At 37.3% G+C, this 18,373-nt stretch overlaps 2 protein-coding genes across 4 annotated transcripts in view; both read left to right on the top strand.

The window, feature by feature from the left end:
- Window positions 1–7,744, top strand: part of samd4a (sterile alpha motif domain containing 4A) — a 45,155-nt gene extending 37,411 nt beyond the window's left edge. For both annotated transcript variants that reach the window (XM_058628753.1, XM_058628752.1), the window contains 2 exons: window positions 1,701–1,784; window positions 2,716–7,744. In XM_058628753.1, coding sequence (XP_058484736.1) covers window positions 1,701–1,784; window positions 2,716–2,744 — 113 coding nt within the window. In that variant the 3' untranslated portion in view covers window positions 2,745–7,744. The remainder of the gene's footprint in view (window positions 1–1,700; window positions 1,785–2,715) is intronic.
- Window positions 7,745–8,439: 695 nt separating this feature from the next.
- socs4 (suppressor of cytokine signaling 4) lies at window positions 8,440–14,464 on the top strand. 2 transcript variants are annotated; one of them, XM_058628755.1, is made up of 2 exons: window positions 8,440–10,876; window positions 11,305–14,464. In XM_058628755.1, the coding sequence occupies exon 2, from the start codon at window positions 11,325–11,327 to the stop codon at window positions 12,510–12,512; it is 1,188 nt and encodes a 395-aa protein (XP_058484738.1). In that variant the 5' UTR covers window positions 8,440–10,876; window positions 11,305–11,324; the 3' UTR covers window positions 12,513–14,464. The 2 variants fall into 2 exon arrangements, with proteins under 2 accessions (XP_058484738.1, XP_058484737.1); XM_058628754.1 differs by having other exon boundaries at window positions 11,264–14,464.
- The last annotated feature ends 3,909 nt before the right edge of the window (window positions 14,465–18,373 follow it).

Genomic DNA, 18,373 nt, shown 5'->3' with positions numbered 1-18,373 from the left:
TCCAGAGCGTTTGTGACTGCTTCACTCTGTCACTGTGTCAGACATCAGATAATCCAGAGAGTTTTTGACTGCTTCACTCTGTCACTGTGTCATACATCAGATAATCCAGAGAGTTTGTGACTGCTTCACTCTGTCACTGGGTCATACATCAGATAATCCAGAGAGTTTGTGACTGCTTCACTCGGTCACTGTGTCAGACATCAGATAATCCAGAGAGTTTGTGTCTGCTTCATTCTGTCACTGTGTCAGACATCAGATAATCCAGAGAGTTTGTGACTGCTTCACTGTGTCATACATCAGATAATCCAGAGAGTTTGTGATTGCTTCACTGTGTCAGACATCAGATAATCCAGATAGTTTGTGACTGCTTCACTGTGTCAGACATCAGATAATCCAGAGAGTTTGTGACTGCTTCACTGTGTCAGACATCAGATAATCCAGAGAGTGTGTGTCTGCTTCATTGTGTCACTGTGTCAGACATCAAATAATCCAGAGAGTTTGTGACTGCTTCAGTGTCAGACATCAAATAATCCAGAGAGTTTGTGACTGCTTCACTCTGTCACTGTGTCAGACATCAGATAATCCAGAGAATTTGTGACTGCTTCACTCTGTCACTCTGTCATACCTCCGATAATCCAGATAGTTTGTGACTGCTTCACTCTGTCACTGTGTCAGACATCAGGTAATCCAGAGAGTTTGTGACTGCTTCACTCTGTCACTGTGTCAGACATCAGATAATCCAGAGAGTTTGTGACTGCTTCACTCTGTCACTGTGTCATACATCAGATAATCCAGAGAGTTTGTGACTGCTTCACTGTGTCAGACATCAGATAATCCAGAGAGTTTGTGACTGCTTCACTCTGTCACTGTGTCAGACATCAGATAATCCAGAGAGTTTGTGACTGCTTCACTCTGTCACTGTGTCAGACATCAGATAATCCAGAGAGTTTGTGACTGCTTCACTCTGTCACTGTGTCAGACATCAGATAATCCAGAGAGTTTGTGACTGCTTCATTGTGTCAGACATCAGATAATCCAGAGTCACTGTGTCAAACATCAGTTAGGATAGTCTCTCTCACACACACACACACACACACACACAGGGAAACAAGAAAGTGGAGGAAAAAGTCATTTAAAAAGCAGTAGAAAGAGGGAAGTTAGGTGGAGGGAGGGAGGAGACTGTATGTGAGAGGAAGAGACCACGGCAGGGAGGGAGGGAGGGAGCGGGAGGGAGGAAAGACTCAGGGAGCCTCACAATGAAGCTCTTTGTGCAGCGAGGACGGGGCTCCCTGGCCCACTTCACTTCCTCCTCACCCTGACTCACTCTCTCTCTCTCTTCTTAACTTTCCTGTCTCTCCCTCATCCCTCCCTCTTTCTCCCGTCTCTCCTTCTTTCTTTCTTTCTTGACAACGTCTGAGAGTCATGAACACACAAACCCTGACCATCTCAGTCTACTGTATATTATATATGTGTGTCCAGGTATTACAAATGTTGTGGGGACCTATCCTGTTTACACACATTATGGGGACTGAGGGCTTTAGTTGAGTGTGGACGACTGCAACTCATCCAGGTTTTCTCACTGGTCACAAGGATGTCCACTCCCCGCACACACACACACACACAGAGAAACAGCTGAGTTTGATTGTGATGATCATAAATGTGTTCAGTTTTATTGTTGAATGTTGTTTGTAACTGTGCAGATCTTCAGTTACCTGTGACGGAGCCAGATATCAACAATCGCCTCGAGTCTCTGTGTCTGAGTATGACAGAACACGCTTTGGGAGGTAACACACACACACACACACACACACACACACACACACACACACACATTTCACTGGAACGCTACAGTGATCGTTGCATGATGACACTCCACTGTCTCAGTTCCTGGCTGCTTTTGTTTTCTGTTTTTATTCCTTCGTTATGTTGGAAGATGAATGATAATGAGCTGAGAAAACCACATTAATACTGTTCAAAAACAAGCAAACATGGAACTATGACAGCATTTATCTCATGATTATCATGAAGAGCTGTTTTTATTAATCACATGTTACAGCTTTACATTTATATGTTTACATTTCTCTCATTGTAATTATTCCCAGAGTTTGTGATGTGGACAGAAGCACTTTGACTTTTCTGAATTGTCTTGAACTCTCAGCAGTGGATCAGTGAGTGACTCACGTTCACTGATCTTTCAAAGCTCAGGTCAATGATTCTGTCGTGTGAGCAGATGAAGCTCGTCCATAACTCCCAACAATCATTTTTCACATGTCTTTGATTTGTGTCGCATCCCAAACTCGCCAAGTTTAACGGTTGACAGCGATTCAGCGATATATATACAGTATATACTGTATATATACAGTATATATACAGTATATTTATATATATATATATATATATATATATACGTGTATATATATGATGAAAAGATGATATACAATATAAAAGCATTTGGGGTTTTAGTGTATTTCTAAAACCAGAATGACACGGTGCAAACACAATGTGCTGTTACAAGTAGCAGCTCATTTATGTGGAGAAAGAGAGGTCAGGAGCCTGAGGTCACATGACACATGACTGCACTTGTTGTTCTTTTGTGCACAAATATCGTCATCAATTATTTTAAATGGAGACGAAAGAGAGCTGATGTGTGTCGTCTGTTGTGATTGTGTTCATAAGCACGTGTGCAACACTAACCCTGAGTGTTGTTCTCTGTAGATGGTGCTGACCGCACGTCAACAATATGAAAGGATGACTTGAGTGAGCAGGTTGATGAGACTCTCTCACCGTAAACACGCTCCGAGTCACCGGCCCTCCCGTCACCAAAGGACCGGACGGGATCCAAGGAACACAAACGGCAACACAAGCTATCGTCCACTCTGTCCACTGGGCTGGAAACACACACTTCCTGCTCCACCATGCTCACACAGAGAAATGGACTGTACGCAGGTCTGTGGATCAGGGCCACAGCGAGGGTCCTCTTCCCTCTCCAACACCTTCTGTTCTCTGCACGTTGACCACAACTCGTGGCGTCTTTCAAGTCCATAACCGTAGCTCAGACGCAGAGGCGAGGACGAGACAAGCAGACCTAAATAAGCACGGCCTCCTGCTGTGCATTCATGTGCTTTATGTATGTATTGTTTACATAATGATGCTACAGAGACATCTCACCTGTAGCTGTCAAGCTAGTTTACAACCAACCTGCTTCTATTTTTGATCAAACATTTAGTGACGATGGGAGAGGAGTGTGAGAGGGACAGAGGACGATGAAGAAGGAGAGAAAGAAAGTCAGGTGGAGAAAGAAAGAGAAAGTTGAACGAGAAAGAATGAAGCTGAAGTGAATCTGGAGAGGGAAGCGGATGTTTACAGGAGAACGACCACTGAGGCAGGACCTCTGATTGGCTGAAGATGACGGAGAATGATGATGTCATGTCTAATCGTACTGTCTGAGCGTGTACAGTATCGTACGTAAATGGGAGATTTGAGGCGTTTCTCAGTCTTTCTCAGTAGAAACCATGTTTGTGAAACATGAGAGAAGCAGGAGGGGGATTTGGTTTTGTGTTGCTGACACTTTGAGGAATAACGCCGTCAATCTGTGACGGGTAGTTTTCCCAGAGATTGTCTCATGAGTGCTTGCTTCCACCTGCTGGCCAAACACAGTCATGACAGTAGAGACAGGCTGTTAAAAAGAAAAGGATGAGAATCTGTCTGTTCTGTCAGTGTACGCCTACATGGGATTTATATCCTTTCTTTTTTTACTATGAATCTCTTGGTTATTCTGTGTCTTAATATTTATCCTCAGTTTATTGTTTTATGGAAAACAGACTGTATATTGAAATAAGTTGGGCAGGAAAGTCGGCTCTGTGCCTGTGTGTGTGTGTGTGTGTGTGTGTGTGTGTGTGTGCAGAGAGTCCTGACCCTGAACGCTCGTCATCGAGGGTTTTTGATTATTATTGTTTAGTTTCTTCATTAGTTTGTTGCAATTCTATCGAACTTCCTTTGTATCCTGCACTTGATATGATAATGTGATACACTACAACAGTTAGCAGATCACAGAGAGAGAGAGAGAGTCCAGCTTCACTCTCAGTGGACACAAGAGACACAATCTTAAATGATTTGTATTGTGTTTGTGCGTCAGTGTTTGTGCATGTTTGAACTCGTCTGCTTTATTACTTTTCATTATTCAGTTTACAAAATAAACTTGCACTAACTTTTCATTGTAGAAGATATAAATGAATAGTTTGGATATTTTTTCAAAATCACAAGCAATTTATTTGCCATTTGCGACAAAAAAACGTTAAATAATAATTCATTTATCATTTTCTGTTGTTCAACTTACCTGTAGTTCTTCTTCTTCTTCATAGACTATAACTGTCTATGTACAAGCTTGTGAATACAGAAATGTGACGCACTGACAGTGACCTGGATCACTGCAGAGAAAACATGCACAAACTCTGTTGTAGTACTGAGATGAGACACAAGGTGGCAGTGGAGATACACACACACACACACACACACACACACACACACTCACTCAATTGGTGCATGTTAGCGTGCACTCTTGTGATTCTTTTGTCTCCATGTTTCAGGTGTTTTTGAGTGTTTTGATTGGTTTAGAATTAAACGTCGTTAGCTCTGCGTTAGTGAACAAAGATGAAGATTCCACCAAAGCATGAATGTGACATGAACACATTAATCCTGAACGATGCTCCTGTCTGAGGGACAGCGTCAGGGTCTCATCATAGTCATCAATACTTTAAGTAGATACAACTATTTATTCTATTTTTTTTTTTTTATCATTGTTGCAGAGGTGATACTTTTACTCATGTAGGTGTATTTTTATTTAAAGTACCATTGTATTAACATGTTATGGCTGGTGACCATACGTACATCTCAAATATTAACATAGTTATTGTTAACTTTTTATTTTCTGTTGCTGTTGTTGAACAATAATCTTGTTTGTATGTATCTGTGTAATGTTCATGTGTTTGATGTCACAGGTGCATCAAATCATGTTCAGTTACAAATGTTCACACTAGAATAGCAGTTTTTGTTATTGTCTCACAGAGCAGGAAGTGGACTGTGTGTGACCACATCACCTGAATTTACCAACGCCACAACATCACAGCATCACAGCGTCAAAACATCACAACATCACAGCATCACAACATCATAGCATCACAGCGTCAAAACATCACAACATCACAACATCATAGCATCACAGCGTCAAAACATCACAACATCTCAGCGTCATAACATAACATCACAGCATCATAGCATCACAGCGTCAAAACATCACAACATCACAGCGTCATAACATCACAACATCACAGCGTCACAACATCACAACATCATAGCATCACAGTGTCGAAACATCACAACATCACAGCGTCACAACATCATAACGTCTCATCACAGCGTCACAACATCACAGTGTCACAACATCACAGCGACAGCATCACTCTTTATTTTCTTTATTGTGAACAAAACCCATGAAAAACAAACTGGTCATAATATTTATTTTCATGTTGAAAAAAGTATCACAGATGGAAAACGACTTTTGTCATCTGCACATTTATCTGTGTGTGTGTGTGTGTGTGTGTGTTACACACTGCTGGTGAGTTAAAGTTACAGTAAGTAACTGTGTTCATGGGTTTTGTTTAAATGGAGAAAACTTGTATCACACAACTTGTAGCTGTGAGCTGCTTTACATCACAAACCTGCTCAGTATCAAAGTCAAGGGTTTTTATTTGGAACAAAACAAACACTAAACTGTCACATGTGCCTCGTCATTAACAGTGTTACATGGTTAGTGGGATTTTTCTGGACGAAGTAACAGAGTTACACGTTAGTCACGTGTTACACATCACTGACATGTAACATGTGACTAACATGTTCCATGTTTTGTACTTGGACTGAAAACAGACACCACTGAGTTGTGTCTCCACAGACGTGTGGATCCGTGTGGATCCTGTAGCGGGAACAGTCGAGCGTTTCATCAAATCCAAATGCTTTGTTTTGACTTGTTTTTTTATCAGCTCTGCTTCTTCAGTATTAAGAGATAACAAAATAACACCTTGATATTCCAAAAAACATTTAATGTACTTTAAATCAAGACATATATGCTGTTTTATATCTTTTATTCCGTGTCATAGATTGTGCAGTTTATTCAGTTCATGTCATTATGGGATGCCAAGAGTTTTTCTTTGTTTCTTTTTCTGTAACAAAGTGTTAGTGCTGACTGTGCTCCTTTGTTTCCTTTAGTTTGATTTGATCAAAGAGCCGATGTCCTGTATTGACTGCAGGCTACGTTTATATTTGACAAAAGAATATCGTATGTTTAATAATAAAAAAAACACAAAAAAGACAAAAAATTTAAGAAAATGCTGAATAAAGAAAAAGAGGGAATTGGGGGAAAAAAGTGTAATTTATATTTTAAACCTGCATGCACAAGACTGGGAACGTGGTATTTAGAAGAACTGATGACAGTGCCTTTTTTCTACTTTACAAAATGTAAACGTTACACTTATTCTGCTCTGTCAATGTCATGTGACTCAGTGACATCATCACAACTCCTCCCTGTGCCTTAATCCACTGATCAACAGATGACAGCTGACATTATTCACATGGTTTCTGATTCTAAAATCACTGCTTCTGGTTCTGGTATCAAACCAAACATCATTCATTGCCCTCAAATTAATGTCTTTCCTTCTTTATTTATTTTATTTTGTAAATTGCTTCGTTATTTCTGAGATTATTGATTATTAATTTTTGATTATTGATACTTGGCTTGATATTGATTTGGTCAAGTTTATAAAAAGTAACCTGAATGAAAATGTAAGAAAAGAATCCGTGTGAACGTGACTGTTCTCTGGAGGTACTTTCATCATCATGACTTATTCTGGTCTGTACAACAACAAAAAGGTGTGAATGACTGTGTGTGTGTGTGTGTGTGTGTGTGTGTGTGCGCGTGTGCGTGCATGCGTGTGTGTTGGGAATACATTCAAGTGTTTTTTCAATGTCTTGCTGTAACTTTGTCGCAGAAAAACCAGAATGCTGTGATTTGGCATGCCCTCGTTATACATAAAAGAGTTGTAACTCCTCTGGTGTGTGTTTGTGTGTGTGTGTGTGTGTGTGTGTGTGTGTGTGCGAGAGAGATTCAGCCTCTACTATGGCTGAGGAATCAGGGAGACGACGAACAAGACACAGGTGAAACGGGGACAAAAAGACTTCAAAATAAGAGGGAATTTCACAATAAAATGACATTGACAACGGAACATGACCATGGTCGTGTATCAGCACAAATGTATGATGCACATCACAATACTGGGACACAAAGGTTCCTCCCATATAGAAACAGGAGTGCACCATGAAATCTGAATAATTCAGTTTCATAGGTAGAATAATATGATGAAAGTATATATTTGAAACTGGTGTGAGGTTTGTTCTCTGTGTTCACACACACACACACACATATATTCAGCCTCAGAAATCCTTTACATTGTCCCTTAAATTTAAACTTTCCCTGGTGAATATTTGAAATGTATTTTTCTCTGCACAGCAGTTACAGAAAGTGAAACCTGTCTGTAGGTAATGTTCAGGTGGAGGTTAGGTGGAGACAGACAGACAGACAGACAGACAGATAGAGTGTAGGCGTGTTGGCGGGGCGTGATGTGAAAAACATCATTTATTTGTTCATCTTTTGTTTTTTATTCCAGCTACAAAATAAATGTGCAGGTTTTATCTCCTTACCGTCACTAACTTTGTCATTTTCAGTAACATTGCAAACATGTAAACACGGCTGATACGGCTGATTTTCTTAAAGTAGAGAAGAAAGAGGCGTCATATAGAGATTTATCTGCTGACTCTTTATGAGTTTGTGTCACTGGGCCAAAGCTTCGCTGTAACACAAGCCGTGCACGTGGCTACACACTTACTGGAATGTCTCCTCTCTGCTATTGATTTTTGGTGGAGTTTAAAAATGTCTCTTCGGTGATCCTCCATACATTAGGGGTCAGCAGACAGGCAGGATGTAAGCCCGACAATGAGCTGCTAAGCGACGGACGGACATGTTGTCTGGGATTGTCCAAAGTTCACTTTGTCACCGTGTATTAATGTGCATGGAGGATAAAGGATATGACGTCATGTTAAAACACAGCAGCACCTGCTGCTCATCCTCTAATAAACATGAGACATTTGGTCAGACTGACCGCTGTGCGCTGGCCAGAATTCATATGAATATGGGTATTTATTTATGGGATGTATTAGGTGATGTGATTGTTCATGTGGTTCACAGGAGACACCAGACACACCCCCAAATCACACACACACACACACACACGTTCCCTCTCTGTCTCTACAGGAAGGCAAATATATACACATATACACATATGTAGGGGAAGCACTTTGCAGAACAGTATACGTGTGTGTGTGTGTGTGTGTGTGTGTGTGTGTGTGTGTGTGTGTGTACTGAGTCCAGTGACCAGCAGGGCTTAGGTTACACTCCTTCCTTCTAATATGGTGCAGATTAGAAGCCTCTCTGGATGCACCTTGGTTGCGGGAAGCAGAGCGGCTGCAGGCAGAAATAAATCTCCCCAGAGGAAAGATGATAGCGAGGCTCACATGTCCACAGCAGCATACAGAGACACACTTCAAAGACATCAAAGGAGGACTTTACAGAAGACAGTGATCCAAACAAATCAGATCATTTATAAAGAAATATTAATACATGAAGATTAAAAATATCTTCTTAAAAAACTGTAAATATGCTGAAGATAGAAAATCTGAAATCTCGACAGAAAGAGAGAGAGGAGAAGTCGATCTACGGAAATGACTGAGACCAGTGGAGCCACCGACTCTCTGTTCATTCAATTTTCCCAATTCACATGTGACACAACATTTAAACTTTAAATGTTGTGTCACATTTAAACTCCGCACAGAAGGATCACCTTTCACCAACTCAGCAGGAATGCATGACTTGATTATCACAGCTCTAAAACCAGAAAACTCCGTAGACTCTAAATGAATTTAAAAAAGGAAGTTATAGAAGACAATCAATCATAGAATCCCCAATATCTTACACTTTGGTAAATACGTGTTCATGTACTGCACGAGCCTCTGTAACACAATGACGGTATAAAACAGCTTCCATATAAAAACAGAGCTGCATCAATTATTCATAAATGCTTGTGTTGGCTGCTCCAGGGATCGATGCCTCTGTAATGTGGACTGATACGAGCTCCTGGTCCTGGTCCTGCAGCAGGTTTATGGGCTGGATTTCACCAACATACAAACATTTCAATTAAAGCTCTTTCACCTTAGTGAGTAAATATAAGAGTTCAGTGCAGTCATGTGTGTGTGTGTGTGTGTGTGTGTGTGTGACTCATTGTTTATTAAAGAAGGAAGTGACATCATAACCAAATATTTATCACCAAGAAGGAGCTGATTTATTTTCACTTCCTTTTTTTTGTCAAATCCTTTGAGACAAAATTTGGACAGTTGGACACTTTAGTTTGGTCAGTTGGACACTTTAGTTTGGACACTTTAGTTTGGACAGTTTGGACACTTTAGTTTGGTCACTTTAGTTTGGACAGTTTGGACAGTTTAGCTTGGACAGTTTAGTTTGGACAGTTAAGCTTGGACAGTTTAGTTTGGACAGTTATAGGGTTAGGGTCATATAATAGGTTATTTAGTTAGATCTTCCCAAAAAGTCACCAGAGCTGCTGCCCTGGTCTGAATCTGCCCTGGTCTGAATCTGCCCTGGTCTCAGCAGCACTTTGTGGAAGTTTTCACTGAGAGGGTCAAAGGTTATTCACACGTGAAGCTTTCTTTACTGGACTCAATTCTTCATCAAGTGGAGTCAGCGATGCAGAGACATGTTCAGAATTCTCGTTATTTAAATGTGCTTTAATGCCTTAAGTTAAGATGTCTTAGGGTAGCCCGTGGCCAAGTGGAAAGGGAACTTGGCTTGTAACCGGAGGGTCGGCGGTAACCCTAACCCGATTCAAGTCCCCACCAGGTCAAAAGGGCTGGGGTACCCCTGAGCAAGGTACTCACCCCCATTGTTCCCCGGGCGCTACTCAGTGTGGCAGCCCACTGCTCCTAATTCTAGGATGGGTCAAATGCAGAAAACTAATTTCCCTAAGGAGATTAATAAAGTTTTAGATTTAGCCACTAATGCAATTAAAACAAGTCAAATAAACATGCTTGCTGCCCCCTCACTGAGAGGATCGCAGAGGCATTCACAGAACTCGAGACTGTTCACTGTCCTCGCTCCCAAATGGTGGAACGACAGCAGAAATCCTCCACATCTTCCACCGCCGACTAAAAACATATTTCTTCCGACTCTACCTCGACTAAGACGACAAAAAACAAACAAACAAACAAAAAAACTTGCTCATACATCGCACTCATGACTAGCACTTCTTGTTTGGCTTACTTGAAGCTCTTACTTACTTCTAGCTCTTATTTGTACACAAATGTTTAAATGCACTTATTGTAAGTCGCTTTGGATAAAAGCGTGTCATGTAATGTAACATGCAGAAATAATCCACTCTCAGGCTCCTCTCTTCTTTCCTCTTTTTTCAGGATATGAAATGTGTGCAAAGATGATGGGAGAGACACAGACAGAGAGAGAGACAGACAGACAGACAGAGAGACAGAGAGAGCGACAGAAAGAGAGAGACAGACAGAGAGAGAAGAGGAAGTCTCACTGCTACTAGCATGAGACCCCGCCTCTTGCTGGACTCCACTCCTCCCTGGTTTACTCAGGCCCTGGTGGAGAGGAAGCTGCTGCCCTCTGGGATTTGGCGTGATAATTGTAAAGGAAGCAGAGGAGTCTTGTGTCTGCTGCACACACTCACACACAACATGACTGAAGGTAAGATCATTTATTTGTTCATCTTCTGGGACGTTGAACCTGCTGCTGTTTACATTCTGGTCTCTCAAAATATCCCTTAACTACAACTGATGTGTTTGATAAATGAGTCTTGTGTTGTGGTTTTTCTGGAGTCAGAATGTGATGGAGATAAACAGAAATAAAAATAGGGTTTCCCATTAGCCCACGAGTCTAGAGTGCAGTCTTGTTGTCATCTATACATTAATATGAAGTAAGAATAAAGAATCATTGATGATCTCAAATGGAGCCTTTACATCCAAAAATCCAAACATGACAGGATATTTTGTTCCTTTAATCAAACGTGAGGAGGACGATGTTGTCTCTTGTCCTAATGCTGAACTTCATGTTGTTTAACTGTGTTACTGACAGGAGAGATGCTGCTATAATCCTGTCATCCTTCGATTGTTCAGAGTGAGAAGAGGACGCCGCCATGTCTGAGAAGAAGCCACGAGCCTCAGGCACACGTCCCAAAAGTGGCCTCCGCAGCTGGAGTGCAGACAGTTCTATTTGGCGGGGGAAGAAGCGTTCCCGCAGCTCTTGGAGCGGTGGGCTGAGTCCTGGAGGGTCGGAGGCGGAGGCGGAGGAGCTGGGTGTCCGGTCCACATCCTGTACGAGGCGGCGCAGAGAGAGAAAGTGCAGCTGCAGCGCTCTGGGAGACACACTGACATCTGCAGAGTTTGATGTGGTGTGTCGCAAGGCCTTAACCCGCCGCTCTCTACGGCAGAAATTTCAGGATGCTGTCGGCCAGTGTTTGCCTCTGCGTTCTCATCATCATCATCATCATCATCATCATCCACCCGGCTCCTCAAGACCCTTCTCTGTTCTCTTCTGGTCCAAACGCAAGATCCATGTCTCAGAGCTCATGCAGGACAAGTGTCCATTCTCACCTAAATCTGAACTGGCCCGATGCTGGCACCTTATCAAAAACCACGCAACTCACCCAAGTTCCCTCAAGGACATGGAAGCTCCCCTCAAACCCCCCGTGTCGTCCTCCTCTACCTCCCCTCCACAAACACCACTCTCATGGGAGGACCTCTGCTGCTCCCCTGGGCAGACTGGAAGCACCAGTCTGGAGGACTGGGACCCTTCTTCTCCACATGGGGGGGCAGAGGGGAGCTGTAGCAACACTGACTACATCCTGGTCCCGGATCTCCTCCAGATCAACAACAGCCCCTGTTACTGGGGTGTGTTGAACCGCTTTGAGGCAGAGGAGCTCCTGGAGGGCCAGCCAGAGGGCACCTTTCTGCTCCGAGACTCTGCCCAGGATGAGTTTCTCTACTCGGTCAGTTTTCGTCGCTACAGCCGCTCCCTGCACGCGCGCATTGAGCAAAATGGAAAGCGTTTCAGCTTTGATGTGCGTGACCCGTGTATGTACCAGGATCCTAGTGTGACAGGACTACTGAGACACTACAGCAACCCGGCCACCTGCCTCTTCTTTGAGCCCCTGCTCTCCCGGCCACTGCTCAGGACCTTTCCTTTCTCCCTGCAGCATCTGTGCAGGGTTGTGATCTGCAGCAGCAGCACCTACCAGGGCATAAACAACCTGCCCCTGCCGCCACAGCTCAGGGAATACATCAGACTGTACCACATCAGGTGTGAGGGGGCCTGCGCTGTGTGATGGACACACTCGTCACCAAACAATGGCAGGAAAAAGAGGAGGAGCCAATGCAAGATCTTTTGGCCAAGATGCAAGAATATTGTTGTTTGTGAATTTCAAAAAGCTTGATGGTGCAAAACCTTTAGGTTTCTAAGATTAGGAATGTTCAGATGTGACTGTATCAAGGATCTTGATCTTGCAGAATCACCCACCTTCTTTGCAGGTCTGGACTACATGCACATGGCCATCTTGACTCATACTGGAGCTGAGGTCAATCAGTGGACAGCGATACATTAATCAAGCAAATAAAAACCTTTGGAAGGAGCAGGGATGAAGAAAAACACAGAGACGATGTTTTTCAGGAACATTGACTCTTTAAGTCTCTTTCTTGTATGAACATCTGGAAACTCTAACAGCCACTAAAGCACTAAAGGAACTACTACCAGTCGTGATTTTGCTCTGCTTTTATTGTACACACAACCAATCTGTCACTGTTAGAGCATCCATTGATATCCTCAGCATTCTTTTTATAAGGTAAGCTGGTGCAGGAATGACCATATATCTTCAAATCTTTTCCAGTTATTGGTTTCACCTGTTGACCATTGAGATGAGGAACTGATTTCAACATTCAAACCACAGGAGACTTGTGTAGAGAATTCAATATCACTATGACGATGTCGCCTCATTCTGCTTTTGACAAACACAAATGTCACGTTCTAATAAGGGAGACTCGACGTTATTCAATCAGATTGTCTTCTTCTCTGTAGCCACAAGGTGGTAGCACAACTGCACAGATCAGGGGATTGAAGTTCCACTGCTTCACTGGTCTGTCTTTCACATCGTCCTCATGTCTCATGTCCATCATAAAGTGGCATTTTAACATTAGTTAAACAAACTGTTCGACTTGCACTGATGCTCAGTCAAAGCATATTGTATTCACCACTGACACACACAACAATACAGGCCGTTTACGCTGCCTGTGTCAATCACCGGTGCACTCCTGCTCGTGCTTCAGCTGTTGGCCGTGTCACAGTCAGACCAGTCGATGCTTTTGAAGAATCAAATGAAAACAATCTGTCGCTCGCTCTGGAAAGGACACGTCGAAATGTCAACGCTTCTGCGGAACAAACGAGAGATAAGGACACGAAAGTAACTGGAGAGGAATTCAAAGGTTTTCAAGTGTCAATCACGTCCACTCATGTTTCCTCTGGCAGAGTTCAGGTACCACAAAGTTCTGTCTTTTCTTCATTGATTTACTTCATCATGTTTCAGTTCATGTGCAGTTCTGTTCTCATGCTAATCTTCAGATAAACTTTAGATGGCGCCTAATTTAACGTCTGCCACTTTCATAGAAGTGCAGTCATAATGAACCTCCATCTCTATCTCTGTGTCTCTGTGAGCCTCCGTGTTAAAAGTCAGTCAGGAGCCACATCGATTGATTTTCTGATTTTGCTGAACCACATTCATGAAATATTAATGTTATCTTGTATGATCATTTTTCTGCAGCTCAAAACCAATATCTATATTTACACCCAATTCATGTTACATCCCATAATCAAACTGAAGAAGTGAAACATTTGTTCCAGGACTGCTTGACGCATCCATGTGTAACGCCAAATACACATATCAGGCTTCAGGCCTGTGGTACACATCAATACTGTGATGCTCAGTGATTCTTGTAAAGTGGGAGAGTTCAGTGATGTGAGTACTTCCTGTCGCATTAATCAAATCCTCCACTGAGATCTGAGATGCTGCTCAAACAGGCCAGATGGTTACAGCCTATCAGAGCCAAGAGGATGGACCTCTCTGCAGTAATATTATGAATCGCTGGTCACATGACCAACCAATGAAATGACAAACAAACCTTTGTTTCTGTGTGTTTGTCTGAGCAGAGTGTGCTGGAATAAATGTAAATAATAAATCCAATTTAAACGTATTGAACAACTTCCATTAAAACATTAAAACAGTTGTGATTATTTTGTATGATCTGCAAATGTTTCTCATTTATAAGTCTGTTGATGTTCAACCTTTAATGAGACAATAATTGATTATTTTACATCAATTACAATGTGCTGACTCAAGTCTAATTACTTATTAAATTAAAAACTGTCAAATATGTTCATCAGTCATTATATTCTAACATTTTATGCAATGAATATTACGTCAGTTATCTAAACTTATAAACAACAATAACAATAATAATAAAATAATATGTGTCTGTTGGCCTGAGCTGCTCCATGATGGTCACATGACGATGAGTTCCTAATAAAGAAACGAAACATATTTAAACGAAAAAACTAAACATATTTAAACAAAGAAACTAAACATATTTAAACATAGACACTAAACATATTTAAACAAAGACACTAAACATATTTAAACAAAAAAACTAAACATATTTAAACAAAGAAACTAAACATATTTAAACATAGACACTAAACATATTTAAACAAAGAAACTAAACATATTTAAACAAATAAACTAAACATATTTAAACAAAGAAACTAAACATATTTAAACAAAGAAAATAAACATATTTAAACAAAAAAACTAAACATATTTAAACAAAGAAACTAAACATATTTAAACAAAGAAACTAAACATATTTAAACAAAGACACTAAACATATTTAAACAATGAAACTAAACATATTTAAACATAGACACTAAACATATTTAAACATAGACACTAAACATATTTAAACAAAGAAACTTAACATATTTAAACAAAGAAACTAAACATATTTAAACAAATAAACTAAACATATTTAAACAAAGAAACTAAACATATTTAAACAAAGAAAATAAACATATTTAAACAAAAAAACTAAACATATTTAAACAAAGAAACTAAACATATTTAAACATAGACACTAAACATATTTAAACAAAGACACTAAACATATTTAAACAAAGAAACTAAACATATTTAAACAAAAAAACTAAACATATTTAAACAAAGAAACTAAACATATTTAAACATAGACACTAAACATATTTAAACAAAGAAACTAAACATATTTAAACAAAGACACTAAACATATTTAAACAAAGAAACTAAACATATTTAAACAAAGACACTAAACATATTTAAACATAGACACTAAACATATTTAAACATAGACACTAAACATATTTAAACATAGACACTAAACATATTTAAACAAAGAAACTAAACATATTTAAACAAAGAAACTAAACATATTTAAACATAGACACTAAACATATTTAAACATAGACACTAAACATATTTAAACAAAGAAACTAAACATATTTAAACAAAGAAACTAAACATATTTAAACAAAGACACTAAACATATTTAAACAAAGAAACTAAACATATTTAAACAAAGAAACTAAACATATTTAAACAAAGACACTAAACATATTTAAACAAAGAAACTAAACATATTTAAACAAAGACACTAAACATATTTAAACAAAGAAACTAAACATATTTAAACAAAGACACTAAACATATTTAAACATAGACACTAAACATATTTAAACATAGACACTAAACATATTTAAACATAGACACTAAACATATTTAAACAAAGAAACTAAACATATTTAAACAAAGAAACTAAACATATTTAAACATAGACACTAAACATATTTAAACATAGACACTAAACATATTTAAACATAGACACTAAACATATTTAAACAAAGACACTAAACATATTTAAACAAAGAAACTAAACATATTTAAACAAAGAAACTAAACATATTTAAACAAATAAACTAAACATATTTAAACAAAGAAACTAAACATATTTAAACAAAGAAAATAAACATATTTAAACAAAAAAACTAAACATATTTAAACAAAGACACTAAACATATTTAAACAAAGAAACTAAACATATTTAAACAAAGACACTAAACATATTTAAACAATGAAACTAAACATATTTAAACATAGACACTAAACATATTTAAACATAGACACTAAACATATTTAAACATATTTAAACATAGACACTAAACATATTTAAACAAAGAAACTTAACATATTTAAACAAAGAAACTAAACATATTTAAACAAAGAAACTAAACATATTTAAACAAAGAAACTAAACATATTTAAACAAAGAAAATAAACATATTTAAACAAAAAAACTAAACATATTTAAACAAAGAAACTAAACATATTTAAACAAAGAAAATAAACATATTTAAACAATGAAACTAAACATATTTAAACAAAGAAACTAAACATATTTAAACAAAGACACTAAACATATTTAAACAAAGAAACTAAACATATTTAAACAAAGACACTAAACATATTTAAACAAAGAAACTAAACATATTTAAACAAAGACACTAAACATATTTAAACATAGACACTAAACATATTTAAACATAGACACTAAACATATTTAAACATAGACACTAAACATATTTAAACAAAGAAACTAAACATATTTAAACAAAGAAACTAAACATATTTAAACATAGACACTAAACATATTTAAACATAGACACTAAACATATTTAAACATAGACACTAAACATATTTAAACAAAGACACTAAACATATTTAAAACAAAGAAACTAAACATATTTAAACAAATAAACTAAACATATTTAAACAAAGAAACTAAACATATTTAAACAAAGAAAATAAACATATTTAAACAAAAAAACTAAACATATTTAAACAAAGAAACTAAACATATTTAAACAAAGAAACTAAACATATTTAAACAAAGACACTAAACATATTTAAACAATGAAACTAAACATATTTAAACATAGACACTAAACATATTTAAACATAGACACTAAACATATTTAAACATATTTAAACATAGACACTAAACATATTTAAACAAAGAAACTTAACATATTTAAACAAAGAAACTAAACATATTTAAACAAAGAAACTAAACATATTTAAACAAAGAAACTAAACATATTTAAACAAAGAAAATAAACATATTTAAACAAAAAAACTAAACATATTTAAACAAAGAAACTAAACATATTTAAACAAAGAAACTAAACATATTTAAACAAAGAAAATAAACATATTTAAACAAAGAAACTAAACATATTTAAACATAGACACTAAACATATTTAAACAAAGAAACTAAACATATTTAAACAAAGAAACTAAACATATTTAAACAAAGAAACTAAACATATTTAAACAAAGAAAATAAACATTTAAACAAAAAAACTAAACATATTCAAACAAAGAAACTAAACATATTTAAACAAAGAAAATAAACATATTTAAACAAAGAAAATAAACATATTTAAACAAAGAAACTAAACATATTTAAACAAAGAAACTAAACATATTTAAACAAAGAAACTAAACATATTTAAACAAAGAAACTAAACATATTTAAACAAAGAAACTAAACATATTTAAACAAAGAAACTAAACATATTTAAACAATGAAACTAAACATATTTAAACAAAGAAACTAAACATATTTAAACAAAGAAAATAAACATATTCAAACAAAAAAACTAAACATATTTAAACAAAGAAACTAAACATATTTAAACAAAGAAACTAAACATATTTAAACAAATAAACTAAACATATTTAAACAAAGAAACTAAACATATTTAAACAATGAAACTAAACATATTTAAACAAAGAAACTAAACATATTTAAACAAAGAAACTAAACATATTTAAACAAAGAAACTAAACATATTTAAACATAGACACTAAACATATTTAAACAAAGAAACTAAACATATTTAAACAAAGAAACTAAACATATTTAAACAAAGAAACTAAACATATTTAAACAAAGAAAATAAACATTTAAACAAAAAAACTAAACATATTCAAACAAAGAAACTAAACATATTTAAACAAAGAAAATAAACATATTTAAACAAAGAAACTA

Source organism: Solea solea, chromosome 5, assembly GCF_958295425.1.
Source record: "Solea solea chromosome 5, fSolSol10.1, whole genome shotgun sequence".
Classification (NCBI taxonomy): Eukaryota; Metazoa; Chordata; class Actinopteri; order Pleuronectiformes; family Soleidae; genus Solea; species Solea solea.
This window is presented reverse-complemented; position numbering and strand designations above follow the sequence as displayed.

Bases quoted from the DNA above. Each gene is read 5' to 3' on its own strand.
- socs4 (XM_058628755.1), top strand. From the start codon at position 11,325: ATGTCTGAGAAGAAGCCACGAGCCTCAGGCACACGTCCCAAAAGTGGC.